This window comes from Copadichromis virginalis, linkage group LG20, assembly GCF_057382275.1.
Source record: "Copadichromis virginalis isolate Kocher_CV1m ecotype Utaka linkage group LG20, C_Virginalis_male_GT1.1, whole genome shotgun sequence".
Lineage (NCBI taxonomy): Eukaryota > Metazoa > Chordata > Actinopteri > Cichliformes > Cichlidae > Copadichromis > Copadichromis virginalis.
Genome location: NC_140637.1, coordinates 23,655,215 through 23,673,124, shown reverse-complemented (window position 1 = coordinate 23,673,124; position 17,910 = coordinate 23,655,215). Strand labels below are relative to the sequence as shown.

The 17,910-nt window shown below is 38.2% G+C and overlaps 1 protein-coding gene across 3 annotated transcripts in view; it reads right to left on the bottom strand.

The window, feature by feature from the left end:
* Positions 1–17,910, bottom strand: part of opn7b (opsin 7, group member b) — a 124,585-nt gene that overhangs the window by 21,025 nt on the left and 85,650 nt on the right. For 2 of the 3 annotated variants that reach the window (XM_085443396.1, XM_085443395.1), the window contains exons 2-6: positions 16,150–16,237; positions 15,901–16,063; positions 14,584–14,711; positions 6,809–7,143; positions 217–6,705 (exon numbers count right to left, since the gene is read on the bottom strand). In XM_085443396.1, coding sequence (XP_085299522.1) covers positions 6,205–6,705; positions 6,809–7,143; positions 14,584–14,711; positions 15,901–16,063; positions 16,150–16,237 — 1,215 coding nt within the window. In that variant the 3' untranslated portion in view covers positions 217–6,204. Of the gene's footprint in view, positions 1–216; positions 6,706–6,808; positions 7,144–14,583; positions 14,712–15,900; positions 16,064–16,149; positions 16,238–17,910 lie in introns of those variants that run through there. The other variant, XR_014917111.1, reaches the window with a different exon arrangement.

Below are 17,910 nucleotides of genomic sequence, written 5' to 3'. Positions count from 1 at the left end.
TCCCGTCACAACAAGAAGCCCTGCCTATGTCTGATGCCTGAACTGCACTGGACCCAGTTTCAGTGTTTATGGTTGGAGGACTAAGTTGTGTCTTTTAGGGCTCTGTGTATAGTATTTAAAAGTAGTTAAAGAAAACCCCAATTAAATACCAAATAATATTTATTTATCATTCCATTTTACTTCTGAACAAATGATATTGCATTGGCTAAATATATGTTACACTTTTTTAAACAATCTTTAATAATTTTAAAACAAGAAACAAAAGCTGTAAACATTTTCACAGTGCATCTGAAACATCACTGACAACAATGAGAATAATTTAATACATCTAACGCATTTGTTCAAGCCTATGTAGTTAGACAGAATTGTTTTCATATACATACATACAGACACACATATACATATTTACACAACACATTCAGCTTTGTTTGTGTCTAAAAAGCTGAAGAAAGGTGCATCAAAACTCCTGGTGTTTGTGTACTCATGAACAAAACTGCATCTCAGAAAATAAAAAGGGAAACATGGACTGATTTAAAGACTTGGCTGTTTTAGTCAGAAAATTCTAGTTGCATTGCTCAATTACATTAATCTTTATTTACAATGCATTAATACAGCTATTATAACACAGTGCAAACAGAATGTAACGTAATATTCTGACCAAGCATAGACTCAAAGGTCTTTGCCATGTTGCCAGGCTGTATCTTGACAGAATATAGAGATACAGAAGATACAGATACAGAAACCTTCAGAAAGAAGGTTAAGATTAATATGATTAGCAAAAGTTTTAACACACTCTAATGGTGGGAACAGGATTTATTAATGCAAGGACTAACTATAATTGCACCAAGCTTGAACTTTTTCAGACAGCTCAGACATATTGGCACTAAATGTAACCTCCCTCATTGTAAAATGCTCATATAAGCTTGTTTAACAACATTAAAGCCTTCAAAGTACTTAAATCTTTCAATTTAAGTTCACCAGATGCATGCACATTAACATCATTATAGATAAGTTTTCCACTTGGATAATGGGCTTTATATTATGGCCAATTGAATATCCAGCCTTTTTTCTCTTTTCTATAGACATTAGAAGGGGGAAAAGGAAGTAAGCAGCTCGTTTGGACTGAAACTTGTTTGGACTGCATTTAAAACATCAAGAAAATAAAAATCATCACCATTTCAAGACACTGCAAGGTGTTGCTCCATCTCTATTTTCATGTTTTGACTGATATTTATAATAACATACATCACAATTAGGCATTTGTACAAACACGTATTATCTTCATCCATGCAAACAATCGACATGAAATCCCTGACGTCAGATATATACAATGCAATATTATTTGAAGGAGTAAAGTCAGTGTAGATTACCCAGGTGAATGGCTAGTAGTACAGACTGCACACCTAGGTACTTGCAATATTTGTTCATAGAGTAGAACAGAATAGAAAAAATAGACATCAGAATCAGATTTTCACAGTTATGTTTCCTGTTTTGAATGTCCTTTTTTTGCCCAAAGACTGTGGGCAAAACAGAGCCTATCAAGCACTGGACTTGAAGCCGAGTCTTTGATATGTTGTTTTTCATTTTCTTTTCTTTTTTATTATGTTAACCTGGATATTGGTAGAAAAATATGACAGTCCAAGACAGTATTTTTTTGGCTTTGACAGTTAGTGTAAAGGTGACTGTAACCTTTGGTTGCAGCATGACAAGCAGAAACTTCACACACACTTCAGTTTTTATACTACTTTTCTCATGTTTAAAATGTTATAGTTACTATGAAACCACCATCATTAGTCACATAACAGAAAAATAAGTACAATCATTTGTTTCTTTCTAGGAAATGTTTACCATACCATCCTGCACACAGTTCAAAGGCTTTGTGTCACTTATTTTTTTCCAACCTGGAGGTTGTGGAGCAAGAAACAGCAATGAGCTGCTTACCCTGAACATCCAGGAAATCTTTGATATATAAATGAAAAGCTGAAGATAATGTTGTCTACAACATCCTCATAAAAAATAAAAAACTGACTCTATGAGTCCGTGGAGAGCCTGTTGTTGTCTTTGCAAAGGGAGCAAGTTTTCACATGTACATGAGTCAGCTGAAATAAACTCGAGCTCCAGATGGCCCGAGGCTTTCCTCACCTCATTTCACAGTTAGCTCCAGGTTCAAAAGATTCTCAAACTTGAACTTCACAACACTTGACGTGTATAACTCTTTTAATATGGCCAGACTCGAGATTTTCCATTGCTTTTATTCTCGTGAAACCTCACAAAATAGTTTTAAGAACAATCAGAGTTATATCACAGCAAATACTACAGATCTGGGCTTTGTAAACTCTGAGCTGAAGGTTGCCTGGGGTTATCCCACTTTAGAGACTGAAGCAGCTGTCATTTGGTGTTCAGCCAGGAAACAGCACTGCAGTAGAAAACGCAAAAGGCTGCACTGTTGGTGGTGTGTTGCATGAGGATGAAGACGCACCAACCTAGTATCATATCGCATTAAAGTACCTCCTGACTGATCTTTAGTGTCGGTGTGGGAGAGAGTTTTTATGCGATGCAGAAAGTGTTGACCTTATTAGCTTTGATTAGTCGCATAACCAAAATGGATACAATCATACTTATGGCCTTCCCTTATCTTAATGACATTGTAGTTAATGAATATTGTAGGAAATTATATATTCAATAAACTAATAAGATGTGACTAACTAATAAATAAAACTAAACTAATCATAAAGTCAGTAGTGGATCTGATTGAGTAACATATTCATGCAAAGCTGGTTTAAGTAATAGATGAGTCCCATCAGATGGCAAAAAACTGTGAAGTAATTCTTAACACCGAGACAAAAGTTAGAATTACAACACTATGAGACATGCTTCTGCAACCTACCTCTCTCATATTCTGCATTGCTGTCACATATTTAATGAGTATCTAGTGAGTTATCACATTTAATCACTATTCTGCCCTAACTTGTGTCTTTTCTTTGCAGAAGTAATTTCTTTAAAGGTGGAGAATCTGGCACTCATTCATATCTGTGACATATATAAGTAAGTATGACTTACTTTAATTTATTCAAACTCCCTGGATTCACAGTGCTCATACGTGTTTCAGAAAGAATTCTGCTAATATTTTAAAAAATTCCTGGATTTGAAATAGTTAATAAGTTTGGCAGTGTTTTTTGGGACAATTTTATTAAAGCTGCTTAATAAAATAAATTGGACTTCCCCCTCCTTTTCTTTCCTGGCTTGTCCAAGGTTATACAGTTTACTGCCTGTGCACAGTGCCAGAGCAAGTGAGGAAATACTGTGCAGCTGCTGTTTTCGGCATCATCCACATTTGAATAATATTGTGTGCGGCTGTGCATATTCATTTTCATATTCAATAGACCTCACCACAAAGTTTTACATGCACAACACCAAAAAGAGAAGTACATAATTCTGCTGAATCTCCCACGTATCAGTGTTCTAGCCTCAGCAAACTGAGCAATGCTAATGTCAGCCTGAACACAACTTAAGTTCACAACTGAGAAATAAGCCTTGAGCTAACAAGCGTCTAAGCCCAGGGCTAAGTGTCTTGTGAAAAGCCCACGTGGAGTATTATAGTTCAGGTGGTATTAGTAATTTTGAATCCATTTCTCCATAAACTGTCCCGACTGAGGCTAGAGGAGTTATTGTAGCAAACAGCAGAATGCACCACATGTGCTGACCCGGTTGTTTTGCATGACTTTAAGCTAATTATTCCATGCCAAACTGAACGTGAAAGCAGAAAATCTGAAATGCTTTTGTAGTTTTTGTGTGTGTGTGCGCGCTTGTGTGTAAACTGCACAGAACTGCAGTCTTCGGTCTCAGCCTTTCTGTAAGAAAGGAATCATGGTATCAAAGTCATGCCAGTTAATCACAAGTTGCACTCCAGCACATCCAATTAATTTTGCCCATGGCAGGTCGTTTTGTACTTTTGAGTTGATGGCCTATGCTGTCGGGAGGGAGGTGGTATAAAATTGCTTGTTGGACAAACATTTCAGGCAAAGCCTTGTGTCTCTCACATTAAAAACAAGCAAAAGAAGTACTAAAGGCAAGCGTTCTATCCACAGGCAGGCTTTTTTCTCCCATTTTGTTAAAATGGCTCTGATTAAAAGATCGCTCAGCTTTATTACAATTTTGGGTCTTAGTCTCATAGGTTTGGTGCTCAGTGAAGCCAGTAATAATAACACACTAACTTGTTTATTTGCGGAAATTTGGAACAGGACAACATTTTTTTAGTACCCTGATTAAAGCCTCTTTCCAAGCCCTAAGGCAACCAAAGATAATGAAAAAGTTTGTTTTCCTAAAGTGCTTGTTTTAAACCAAATAACCATCTCACTTTTTCCTTGGCTAGTTGGGCTACATTGTAGAGATGCTTCTGTGACATGAAAAAAAAATCCTAACCCAAAATATGAAAAATAAGCTTTTAAGTTCTAAATGCTGCAGGTGTTTTTTTTTTTCATTTTATTTATTTTTTCTTCTTCCTTTTGAAAAGAATGAAAATATGACCCAGCTCTGCCACCAAAGGCAACCTTATAATCCCAGGCTCGGAATTCAAGATAAATAAATCATCAATCAGCCTTTTAATGAGTCTTTTCCACAGTTAATGTCATAAAAGATACTAATTCATTTGCAGCAGAAATTCTGCACAAAGAAATGTCTTTTTGCTCTTTTAAACTGGTCTTCAGAAAGTGCTAAAACCACCCAAACAGAATCACTGACAGAGTTCAATGTAGTTCTGATCACAAACAGTTAGTGTCCATAAGTATTTGGACAGTGTTTTCTTTTTTTTTGGCAATTTTGCCTCTGCACACCATCACGGTGAGTTTTAAATCAGACAAGAAGTTTAACAAAAGTAACTGCAATAACCTAAAGTTTAAGTTCAGAAATTACAGTCATTTTTATTGTATTGTATTTTATTTTATTTTTTTTTTCAACTTTATATGTCCCTCAATTTTAGAGGCTCAAATGTAACTGGACGATTTACTGTCAAAAGGTTTCATGCCCAGATGAGACCTGTTCCATCGTTACTCTACGACAAATTAAAATTGATGAAAGAATTGGAGTTAATTGCTGAACATGCTTTTTGGTAGCTGTTCACTCTAAATGTTGATATTTTCTTTGTAGATTAGCCTAAAAAGTCATATAAAATCTATCAGAGAGATAGTCTAAGGAGCTTGGAAAGAAAGTGGCTGAACTTCTTTAAGTTTTGTGAAGATGTTGCATGAAGACTTTTCACCTCTTCAGTTCTATCAGAAAAAACATTAGGACCGGTGAAATCAACAACCTGGTGACGTCCATGTTCTAGATTTCAGCCAATGATTGACTGCAGCGTATTTTCATCGAAGTATTGAAAACAATAAAATTATGTTAGTTAGTCCAATTACTTTTGAGTCACTGAAAAAGGGCTTATTATAAAAAATGGCTGAAACGCCTAAACAGCTGACACTCTCCACTCCATCAAAATCTTCTTGCCTGGACAGAGGTGACTAGGAAAAATGGAAATAGAAGACAACATCTCCTCCTTGCAGATGTACCTTCTGGACAAAAAGGTGGCTCACCAAGCCAAATCTTTCCCTAAGTGCTTTGTATTAACACCCAAAGTGTCTGCTTTAACTATAGGAGTAGAGGTTTTGATTTCTCCTCGACAATGAGGTGAAAGCACTCTTTTCATTTTAGATACAACAACAAAGACAACAACAACAATAACAATAACCCTGTGGTCCTTCAATTTGAGGCATACATAAATACATAATATTTAAATACAGTACTCATAATAAACAGATAAAATGTGGTTCAGGGAGTAGGAAGTTTCATCGTCAGTTCCTCCCTCCAAGCCCAGCGTAAAATGACTTGCATGGTGACTCTTCAGTCTTGGTTTACACTTGAACTGATCACATAGTTGCTGACACTTGTTCATTTGACCTGATAAAATGCTGATGCACACACCAGTGAAATGTTTGGCTTGCTTATCCTCCTGTATTGGCTTTTAACCACATATTTTTTTGGCAGTATCACATATTTGAGGCATGAAAGTAGTTTTAAACTTTTTATTTCTTTTAAATCAGTCTTACCATTTTTGTTTGTTTGATTGCATTTTCACTTTCCCCCCCAACTTGCACTTACTGTTATTTGGGCTTCATTCGTGCCACTTTTTGCTTCATACTTCATTTTCCACTTGTTCCTCTAGAGAAAGTCACTCTGCATCTCATTGGAGAGCTGGCTGACAGCCACTTCACTGTGTACGGATCCTTGAAGAATCCTGGCGGTTTGCTGAGGACTGTAGTCTATACAATTTTCTCTATTACCGTTGTCTGTTTCTGGGCAAGGACAGTGTCTGCAGGTCCTGTGGTTCTCTGGTAACCCATTGGATAACCTTGTAGAGTTGCATTCTTCTTTGTGATGGGACTGCCTGCAAATTCCCTTCTCTGCAGAGCCACCCTGGCACAAACATCCACAGAGTCTCCTTCTGCAATTCGCCAAATCTTGACACAAGGACTTGCGAAAATTGGGCTTGAAAGCCAGGTAGACGATAGGGTTGTAAAGGGTGGAGGACTTGGCAAAGATAGCTGCCACAGCAAAAGCTATAGGTGGTACAGTTGTTGAGTTACCAAACGCTGCCCACATAGACACAATAGCATATGGACTCCATGCTGTCAGGAAACCGATGCAAACTGCCACTGAAAGCTAAAAAATAGACAACACAGCAAATAAAATGCAATGCAAACATGAATTCATGAAGGAAATAATATTTAGTATAAGTCATTTGAAAAGAAAATAATGCACGTACCTTAACGATAAGCGCTTGTGCATTGGTGATCTTGTTCTGTGGGGACATATGCTGCTGCACAGCCTGGTGTGAGCCACGGACAGTCAGCAGGATGAATGTGTAGGAAAGAAAAATTATAGTGCAGGGCAAAATATAGCAGAAGAAGAAGAGACAGATGATGTAGCTCATAGCTGCAGAATTATAGTTCGGCGCATGCCAGTTGATGCAGCATGCTGTACCATAAGGCTCAGGCCCGTACTCTCCCCAGCCCGACAGGGGACCGACAGCAAAGACTCCAGCGTAGCACCAGATGCCTGCAACCAGCAGGCATGCATGGACATATGAAAACTTGTTACCTAAAGACAAGTGTGAGAAGGCAGAGGGAGGACAAGAGAAAAGAGTTTTAGAATTGATTATTGACAGATAAGGACATAAAGAAGATATAGTAGGCTCCATTTAAGATACACTGTGATTTATTAACATACTACAAGTAGTACTGCACTTATCCAGCAAATAAGGGGCTCAGAAAAAAATGCCAAAACAACCCTGGCAACTAGTGATGTGCGATACCACTGATTTCCTTTCCGATCCGATACCAAGTAAAATTCAGGGTGGTATCAGTGATACTGATCCGATACCGATACTTTGTACAAAAACATATTTTATTTATTGTATCTTTTACTGTATCTCAAATTATAGCTTCATAATGATTACGGGACATCAGACTACTTGTTCTTATCGCTTAATAATGCAGAATTATCATATAGAAATAAAAAAAAACTGAAGTTGTGCCTACTTGAAAACATTGCCTGTAGCACTAAAGGACTCCGTGAGAGACGTCTGTCTCCCTCTAGCACCACCTGTCCCTCTCCTCCTCTTCAGTTCGCCTCAACATACACTCGTCATATTCTGTGATACGATTTACTGTGAGGTGTTTGATGAGGTTAGTGGTGTTGCCACAACACCTCACTGTCTTGCCACATGTATCGCAAACCACGTCTCGGCTGTTTGTGGAGGTAAAATACATCCATGCATGACTCCATTTACGCTCAGTCATTGTTGTGAGTGCGCACGCCAAGGGGCTGCGACACATTTATACAGCCGTATTTCACACATGACTATGAAAGGCGGAACATGAAGTAGTTCCTTCAAAAGTAGACAATTATATAGTTTCTTTCCACTGTGTTCCTGTTAAAGATAAACTACAAATTTACCCTAAATTACCAAAATATCGATATTTTAATATGAGAATCGATTCTAGAACATAAATGACTGGTATCGGAGGAATCGATATTTCAGTATCGATTCGCACATCACTACTGGCAACACTCTTCTAAAGTTGTTGTGAGTGAAGTGAAGATGAGAACAGAGGAAACCTTACTCATGACACCACACAGCCCCTTCAGCAGGATGCCAGCCCTTTTTTATGGTTCAAGCTGATGGTGGGGGGTCATTTTGCCCCAAGGCACTCACTCAACTGTGTCAGCAATTACAGTTGGCTTTTATCTGATTTTGGCCACCCCTTTCCCAATCAGAACTCCAGCTATCCACGTGGCACATGAAGGAATTATTATTTCTAAGAAAGTCCTCAACTCTCCCTTTTATAGTCTAGCCCACTGGAAGCTATTAGAATCATTCTTACATAAAGTAGCGTGAGACCAAGGATTTCTGAGGCGCAAATATGTTGGAGGCTTGCTCTGAGTCAATAAATTACACTTATTCTTGGTCTAACCTTCTGCTAGCAGATGGGATAAGTTGGTGTGAAACTCCTGTCACTGCATGTTTGCAATTATTGTCTGGATCCAAACATCCACATTGTTTTGTTTGTGTGCTTGTTTGACTAGGAGGGCTGTGTAACAGTGTATAAAAGCAAGAAAACAACACATTTGAACAAAGTTTCTTGCAGGAAAAAATATATGACAGTGTAATTATTTGTGCTCATTTGCATTTCAAACACATTTGCTTGTGAAGCTTGTAGTCTCTTGGCTTTTATTCTCTGCATTATAGACTGTGCGCCACTGAAAAACAGACAAGAGGAGCTATTTCATAACACAGCCTTCAATTATAATGTGCCTATTAGCCAAAGTTAGGACAAATCCTGAAATATCTGCATCATATACTGTAAGTGGACACTTTTCATTAGATGTATATAATCTCCACCTTTTCCATTTGTTTTGATTTTGTTTCTTGAACAGCTTGACCTGCTTTTCTATTATATTAAAGTACTAGAACATGCCTGTTAGGCAGGGTTTTACTTAGTGGACTATAAAGATGATCGATGCAGCCCCCAGTTCTGTGATCCCTGCAGTGTGTATGGGCAAGTGTGCAAAGGATATAAATGAGAATATTGCTTAAATCTGGCACTTAATCAGCACACCCATTCATCGAGTGAGGATAGTAATAAGGGTTCCTAATTAAAACTAAATTACAGGTTATCAATTAATTTATGCCTGCATATTCAGTGTTTTTTTTAAATTATGATATAAATTATGAATTATAGTCAAGTGCTGCTTCGGATTATCAAAGTTTCAAATATTAAAGAAAAGAATGGTTTAATGAAGCACATACAAGTAAATGATAAGTCTTGAAAATTAACCTTTATCAACCATGAATTCAGTGCTTTTTGGATGTGCTAACGGTGTATTGAAATGTTACACTGATCCAGAATCAGCTATTTGTGCTGGTTTGGCTTAGTCATAAATAACTGTGTAGAACAACAAATTCTCAGAGCCCACAAAACGTAACTGTGCTTTTTAACATTTTGTGGAGGAGTGCAGCAGCAGAATTTCCCTCAGTTTATAGTGTCCCATAAAACCCTTGGTTTCTATGGATTCAAGAGGAAAGGGCACCATATTACCATCAGATTTGTAGCAGTACAAACGCCAGCATGATGGTGAGAACTAAAGAGGTAAAATCCAGGATTAAAAACAAAATGCTAACTGTGAATAATTAATATATATGACACAATGAAATTTTAACTGGTTTATACTGTCCAGCTACACAAACATGAATGTTGCAATAAATGTTTCTCTTCCCTAATTCTGTCCCTGTTTTGAGAATTTAATTTCAAAACTTCAGCATTTCTAAATCTGGTCTTTTTTTCAATAATCAGTCTACTTTTACTCTTTTACTGCTGCTAATTAGCAAATAGCTGAACCCTTTTAGTTGTGACTGGAAAAAATCTCATTATTCTATCTGAACTCAATGGGAATTTTATCTAAAACTTTTAGACTATGGATGCAAACCCACAAATAAAAGAAGGTGAGTAGAAGTATGATTAGTGAAGCTTCGCATAGCAATAACACTAAGACTCTATTGGTATATATTGAAAAAAATTACTCACTTTAACCTGTGTAAAGAGCTGATGCTTTGAAGACGAAACTATTATTATTATTATTATTATTATTATTATTATTGTTGTTGTGCAGCCAACTCTATGATTACCTTAAGTACTTGTATGAATACGAAGCAGACCTTGAGTTAAGCTAATACAGATAAATAATAAAGAAACGGTGAAGAGGTTTGAAAGTGAACACGTAAGGACCATCGTAGCTGAACTAAAAGAGCTTTCAGACAAGCCTGGCACACAGTTTTGAAAGGTTGAGATCAAGGAATCAACACCTTGATTTTTAACCCAGAATAAAGATGCCTTTGATGCTTTCACGATATTTAGATAACTGAAATACTGAAATGTTACATTCATTACAGTTTTTAAGAACAATTACCAGTTTTTCTATAACATCTGAAGTGGTAAAAATGCACATGTGAACAACTAACAGTTTAAAACACACAATGAATGACAGGAAACACAAACTTTTATGTATTACAATTATTTGGATTCATTCAATTCATCTATAGCAGCCTTTCTTGCTGCTAAAGCTGCAGTCATTAGTTGTTTTCGGACAATGACACATTTCGCGTTGTAATTTCTGTCTTTGTACACACCAGAGTGGATGATTAAATAAATTGTGACAAAAGCGCAGACTTTCAGCTTTAATTCAAGGGGCTTAACGAACCATTAAAATAGTACAGCTATTTCTGGCCTTCATAATCTTCAGTGTAACTACTAATATAAACCTTGAGGAAACCCTCTTGTTATCTAGTCATGAAGACATATATTGACTATAGACATATCTTGATTATAAACCTTAACAATGACACGCAAACTACCGTGGAGATGGAAGAGTTTTTCTTAACCATGGAAATAATTCTGTCATCACGCACTTTAGTTCTCTTCTGTGGTCTCTCGTGCCTTTTGGTTGTCTGGTGGTTTATTTCGATTTTTCAACCTATACAGTGGGGCAAAAAAGTATTTAGTCAGCCACCGATTGTGCAAGTTCCCCCACTTAAAATGATGACAGAGGTCAGTAATTTGCACCAGAGGTACACTTCAACTGTGAGAGACAGAATGTGAAAAAAAAAAAAGATCCATGAATCCACATGGTAGGATTTGTAAAGAATTTATTCGTAAATTAGGGTGGAAAATAAGTATTTGGTCACCTCAAACATGGAAAATCTCTGGCTCTCACAGACCTGTAACGTCTTCTGTAAGAAGCTTTTCTGTCCCCCACTCGTTACCTGTATGAATGGCACCTGTTTGAACTCATCATCTGTATAAAAGACACCTGTCCACAGCCTCAAACAGTCAGACTCCAAACGCCGCCATGGCCAAGACCAAAGAGCTTTCGAAGGACACCAGGAAAAGTATTGTAGACCTGCACCAGACTGGGAAGAGTGAATCTACAATAGGCAAGCAGCTTGGTGTGAAAAAATCAACTGTGGGAGCAATCATCAGAAAATGGAAGACATACAAGACCACTGATAATCTCCCTCGATCTGGGGCTCCACGCAAGATCTCATCCCGTGGGGTCAAAATGATCATGAGAACGGTGAGCAAAGATCCCAGAACCACACGGGGGGACCTGGTGAATGACTTGCAGAGAGCTGGGACCAAAGTAACAAAGGTCACCATCAGTAACACACTACAACGGCAGGGAATCAAATCCCGCAGTGCCAGACGTGTTCCGCTGCTGAAGCCAGTGCATGTCCAGGCCCGTCTGAAGTTTGCCAGAGAGCACATGGATGATACAGCAGAGGATTGGGAGAATGTCATGTGGTCAGATGAAACCAAAGTAGAACTTTTTGGTATAAACTCAACTCGTCGTGTTTGGAGGAAGAAGAATACTGAGTTGCATCCCAAGAACACCATACCTACTGTGAAGCATGGGGGTGGAAACATCATGCTATGGGGCTGTTTTTCTGCCAAGGGGACAGGACGACTGATCCGTGTTAAGGACAGAATGAATGGGGCCATGTATCGTGAGATTTTGAGCCAAAACCTCCTTCAATCAGTGAGAACTTTGAAGATGAAACGAGGCTGGGTCTTCCAACATGACAATGATCCAAAACACACCGCCCGGGCAACAAAGGAGTGGCTCCGTAAGAAGCATTTGAAAGTCCTGGAGTGGCCTAGCCAGTCTCCAGACCTCAACCCCATAGAAAATCTGTGGCGGGAGTTGAAAGTCCGTGTTGCTCGGCGACAGCCCCAAAACATCACTGCTCTCGAGAAGATCTGCATGGAGGAATGGGCCAAAATACCAGCTACTGCGTGTGCAAACCTGGTAAAGACCTATAGTAAACGTTTGACCTCTGTTATTGCCAACAAAGGTTATGTTACAAAGTATTGAGTTGTATTTTTGTTATTGACCAAATACTTATTTTCCACCCTGATTTACGAATAAATTCTTTACAAATCCTACCATGTGGATTCATGGATTTTTTTTTCACATTCTGTCTCTCACAGTTGAAGTGTACCTCTGGTGCAAATTACTGACCTCTGTCATCATTTTAAGTGGGGGAACTTGCACAATCGGTGGCTGACTAAATACTTTTTTGCCCCACTGTACATATATCACACAGAACCTTTGGGGATGTATGATACAGAATAAGAAAAAAACCCTTCTGCAACAGTAATTTTTTTTGGTCTTCTTAGAGCTACGCTGGAATTAAGCTATATCTACACTGGAAGCATCATACAGCCAGCCCTTTGATTCCTTGACCAAGTCAAATAAATAAGGTAATGCTAGCTAAGAGGCCAAATGTGGATATCAGATATGACTTGTTCATCCTAAACTGTAACAAGAATGGAACAAAGTATTGAATCATGTCATTCAATGAAGAAAGAAGAAATATCTGTTTAAATGTGCAGGAATGAAACAGGGAAAAAAGAGAGATGCATCAGTTAGGTCTCATTCCAAGGGCATGAAACATTGATGTTGTGTCAATTTGGTAGCATCTCACAGATATGCGCCACGTGTCATTTTTTTTGTCAGCGCCTTATGTGCACAGTCTAGGCAGCAGTGAGACAAACCTCTCACTCACATGCTTGTAATAGACTCCTGCATATCATTTTAATGGAAGGGGTAAACACGCATTGAGGTAATTTCCAGTGCCAAAGCCTATTTTCTCTATCTTCGCCCAAGGAAGTACTCTATACAACACAACCTAACCAATGAGTTAAGTCCATCCATTCATTCTTCCACTCAATCAAATTCAGGGCTGGAGCCTATCCCAGCTGTCTTAGGAGAAGAGGCACCCTGGGCCTGGACAGGTTTCCAGTCTGTCACAGACCTAACAGTAGATTGCTCACATTCACACCTGTGAGCAATTTAGATTTACCAGTTGACCCCAATAATTGGATGTCTTTGGACTGTGAGAGAAGCCAGAGAGAACCCACACAAGCACAGGGAGATGCACATGCAAACTCCACAAAGAAAGGCCCTGGCCTGATGGTGGAATTGAACTCAGGACTGTCTTGATGTGAGGCACCAGTGAGTCAGGTGAGAATAAAAAATAGCCACAAATGAAATAAATAAAAGGGTTAAAACAAAGCCAAAGCTCCAAACTCAAATATCCAAAAGGAGTATAAACAAGAAACTAGCATACTCCACCACCACTCCTCTCAATGCAGACTTTTTCTAGTAACATCCAATAATGCTGCTGTTTTGGCAGCCACTTAAAAAGCAACAACGACAACAAAAAAGAACAAAACAAAAACACCTTCTGGGTTTGTTTGTGATGTTATCTGCGTCTAACAAAAGAATATTACTTGATGCACTGCAATGTGTACGTGTTGGTAGTGTATGTTGTCTCTCTATGCTTTTCTTTCTCTCTTCTTCTCATACTCCCCAATGGCTACAGCAGATTGCTCTCCCTCCCTGAGTCTGGGTCTGCCAGAGGTCTCTTCCTGTTAAAATGAGTTCTTCATTCCCACTGCTGCCAAGTGGCTGCCGGGATAGTTGGATTGTTAGGGGGCCTTGGAATAATACTGTAGAGTCTTTAGTTACAATATAAAGCATCGTGAAATAATGACTGTGAAGTGATACTGGAAAGAGGCAGGGACACTTGCATCTTATGCCAACTGCATCCTGAGAACTCCCATAGAGAAACAGTTTGACACAGCAAAGTGGTTCATGTGAGTGAGTGAGCATAAGTTTGGTTGTGATTCAAAATGAGTTGCAGAATGAAAAAATGTTAAATGGAAAACACCTGAAAAGTTGCAAAAGGTTTCTGTAGATCATCCATGGAAAACAACCAATAATGGAATTACATTTCAAGTAAACTCACTGAGATCACACAGAATCTTATTTCACTGGTTTCACAATAACCCTAAACAACCATGTCTTTGATTTTCTTTATTGCCTCAGTTTGGGTCATTCTCGCGGGTCACTAAATTCCTTAGTGTTAAAATAGTGCATTGTTTTGCAATGTAAAGCATTAAAAACTGGTGTTGTTACCGTAGTTAGGACAGCAGACCTTGAGCCAGCAGACACAGGAGAGCACTGTTAGGTTGGTCAGACTGCACAGGCCAAACAAAACACCACAAAAGGCATACACAGTACAGGCTGTCTCATTAAACAACCACCTGAATGGAGAGAGAAAGAAAACAGAACATGTGATACTGTGTGATATTAAGTGAGAGTTTGCCTGCAAATTCCCTTTGGTGAATTTCAGTCAATGAGACTGCAATACATTTTCTGGTCTCCTGGATCATATTCAACTGTAGCATGCGGTGAAGCACTCTGACCCAATAATGGTGCATATGACAGCTATCAGCAGCAAATGGTCAGAGAATAAGACAGCAGGCAGACAATCATAGGAAGAGACAGAAGACAGACAAAGGTATTATGTAGGATGCATGAACAAAGGAGACATAAATGCTTTCCACATTATCTAAAACATTTTTATCAGTGCAACACATAGAAAATATTACAAAAATAGGAAACATGTTATTGTCCAAAGCTCAATGACAGTGGAGTTAAAAAGACATTTGCATTGTTTATTGTTTTTTTGCACAAATACTACTTAAAATCATACACCTGGAAACTTCACACAGAGTTAAACTGAAAATTCTGGCTTTTCATCTGCACTACACAGGGCCTTGCTATGCTACTTGTGTCTTTTTCAGCATTTTTTCCAACCTTGAGTAGCATCTGTAGTCATCTTTTCAGGCTGCAGTTGGGCTCAACAACCTTGTAAAGCCTCAGAGGCAAAACCCTCAGAGGCAGAAATCACTTACTGCTTCTTCCCAAGGTCTATGCTATGAGCACACAGCAAGAATTACAAGCAAAAATGATCTCAAAATTAGAATATCAACGTTTTCATAAATGTGGAGGGTTTTTTCAAATTTTGATTGCTGAAGTGACAATATCAGATATACCATTAATGTGTTGCAAATCTAGCATGATAGTATATTTCCACCTCCATTTTATACAAATGGAAAAATCACAAAATCCTTTAAAAATGCATTTATTTGTATTTTATCTGTCGTATCCACAAACAATCAAATATGATGAATTTATGTCTGCAAGCATCTGCTTACAAAACCTTAATTTGTCTTTTAATGCATGTCGTAAACTACTGCTCAGGCTGTTAAAGCCCTGGTTTTCGTCGGCAGCTACAGCCTTGCCTTTCAAACCACTCCTCTAACCTCACTCTTCATCTGTCTTTTTCCTTCTATCCTTGTCTCTCATGAAGATAAAAATGTGAAGATGACATAAAAGAGGACTAGATGAAATTTGAAAAAAAAATTGAAAACCTGAATTGTCACTCACATGTGTGTGTAGGTTGAAGGTATTGCAAATGGAAACAAGGTTACGGTCATGCTCAGGTCACTGATGGACAGGTTTACCACAAAGAACTCTGCTGGCTTCAAGGAGGACTTCTTTCTATAGGCCACGAACAGCAGGATGCCATTTCCAAGCACCGACAGCACACCTAGGACACAGAGCAATATAATGTAAAGAGCTGAAGAATTTGAGTCCACATTAAAAGGATTGACCTTGGGGGGATAAATCACTCACCAAAAATGGTGTAGAGCGTTCCCATGATGAAGTCATTTTCTTTTGATATTTTAGACATGAACAGAAATGTTTCGGAGGCATTTCCCATCTAGAACAAAAATGGAAAAACAGACGGGTATAATAAAAAGGAAGAAAAACAGAATATGTGTTTTCACCCTCAGGCATAAAAACACAACGGCAAAAATATCTGCATTAAAATGTTACATACTGACATCTTTGGAGGATTGAACACAACAACAAAATAGTTCACCCTGATCAACACTGTGTAAATAGGAGGCCATATCAAGCATATTTCATCATTTACATCAGACAGTCATTAAACATATCAGCCACATAAGTAAGAATTCCTTGAAGTTGATGTGTTGGAGGGCAAAAATGGATAAGGATTGTAACTTAAGGTGACTTTACATGGGTCAAGTCATGTTGGGGGCTGCTACTAATTTTCATGGTTAGTACCTTCCAAAACTTGTCCAAGGAAGATCAACTGATGAAGCAACAGTGGGGACATTGGTGCCCAAGGAAAAGAGTGCCAAAACTGCATACTGCAAACCATTTTGTTTCACACTTAAATGTGCTTGTGATGGACATCAGGACTAGACCATAGGTCAACGAAAGACAGTGAGGGTGGTCTGATGAGTCATGTAATTCTTTTTCAGTATGTTTACAGGCATGCTGCTGAAGTGCTGGCTTGTCCTTTCAGTTCTCCAGATGTTAGCCTGGTCATGCATCCATTGGATGTGCAAAAAAAGTTATCCTTGTAACTTATTTTTCTTGCTATACTTCAAGAGACCAAAAGTCTTTTGGTTGCATATTGTGATTCTACAGAAGAATAGGCAAGTGGCTTTAATGCTTCCCCCTGCTTCTTTTTGAAACCTTCAGAAAATTCGCGCAGTCTCATCAAAGACTAGAGCAGAGAAGAGAAGAGAAGATGGTGCAGAAATCCGATGCCACCCTTCACTTCATAATCACTCTTATCTTGAAAGGCCGGCAGAGATGTGCATACACAGCATGACCCACTGCCAATACAGTTTTCATTGTGACCAACACAAGTTGCTGATGTAAGCTTTCTACAGAAAATTATGGGCGGAGATAAGATGGAAATATATTCATAGCCTTTCTATTTACTCAATTACTTCACCTGTACTGAGGGGCACAGGCAAGTTAAATCACCTGGGGTTAAGAGTTGAGCTGCTTGTGTATAAATCCCTATAACCATTCACACTAGAATTTATCTTCAAAGAGCCAGAGATTTCTTTGTGTGGGTTTTCTAATTCAATTTTATGTGGCCCTTATGTGGCCAAGCATAGCTTGTAAGTAGATACAGTCCTGCTCAAGTTTGTGTGTAAGTGTAAACACTTGCTTTAGTATTTGCATAAGTATTGAGATATGCAATTTCAGTATTTAAGTAGATTTTTTCTCATAAACTGCTGGATGTAATATGTGACAAGCTGTAGTTACTACATCAGCTGATATGTATACTTTCAAGCCAGCCATGTTTTGTGACATATGATTTTTCGCCTTTTCCCTTTTCATTTGTTTTTTAAGATTAAATAGAAATATGACCTGAAACATCATATTTTAAAGTCCTAAAAGTTAAATGTGAGAACCTAATTAATCAAATTATGTGAAACCATTACACTTGTTCATTTACCTAAGAAAAATAATTATACACTTCACGTTTGCAAAGGGCCATAATAAGTGAATCCCAGATTTATCAGTATGTTTGGTTAAATTAGAATTAGGTGTTTTCAATGGCACTAG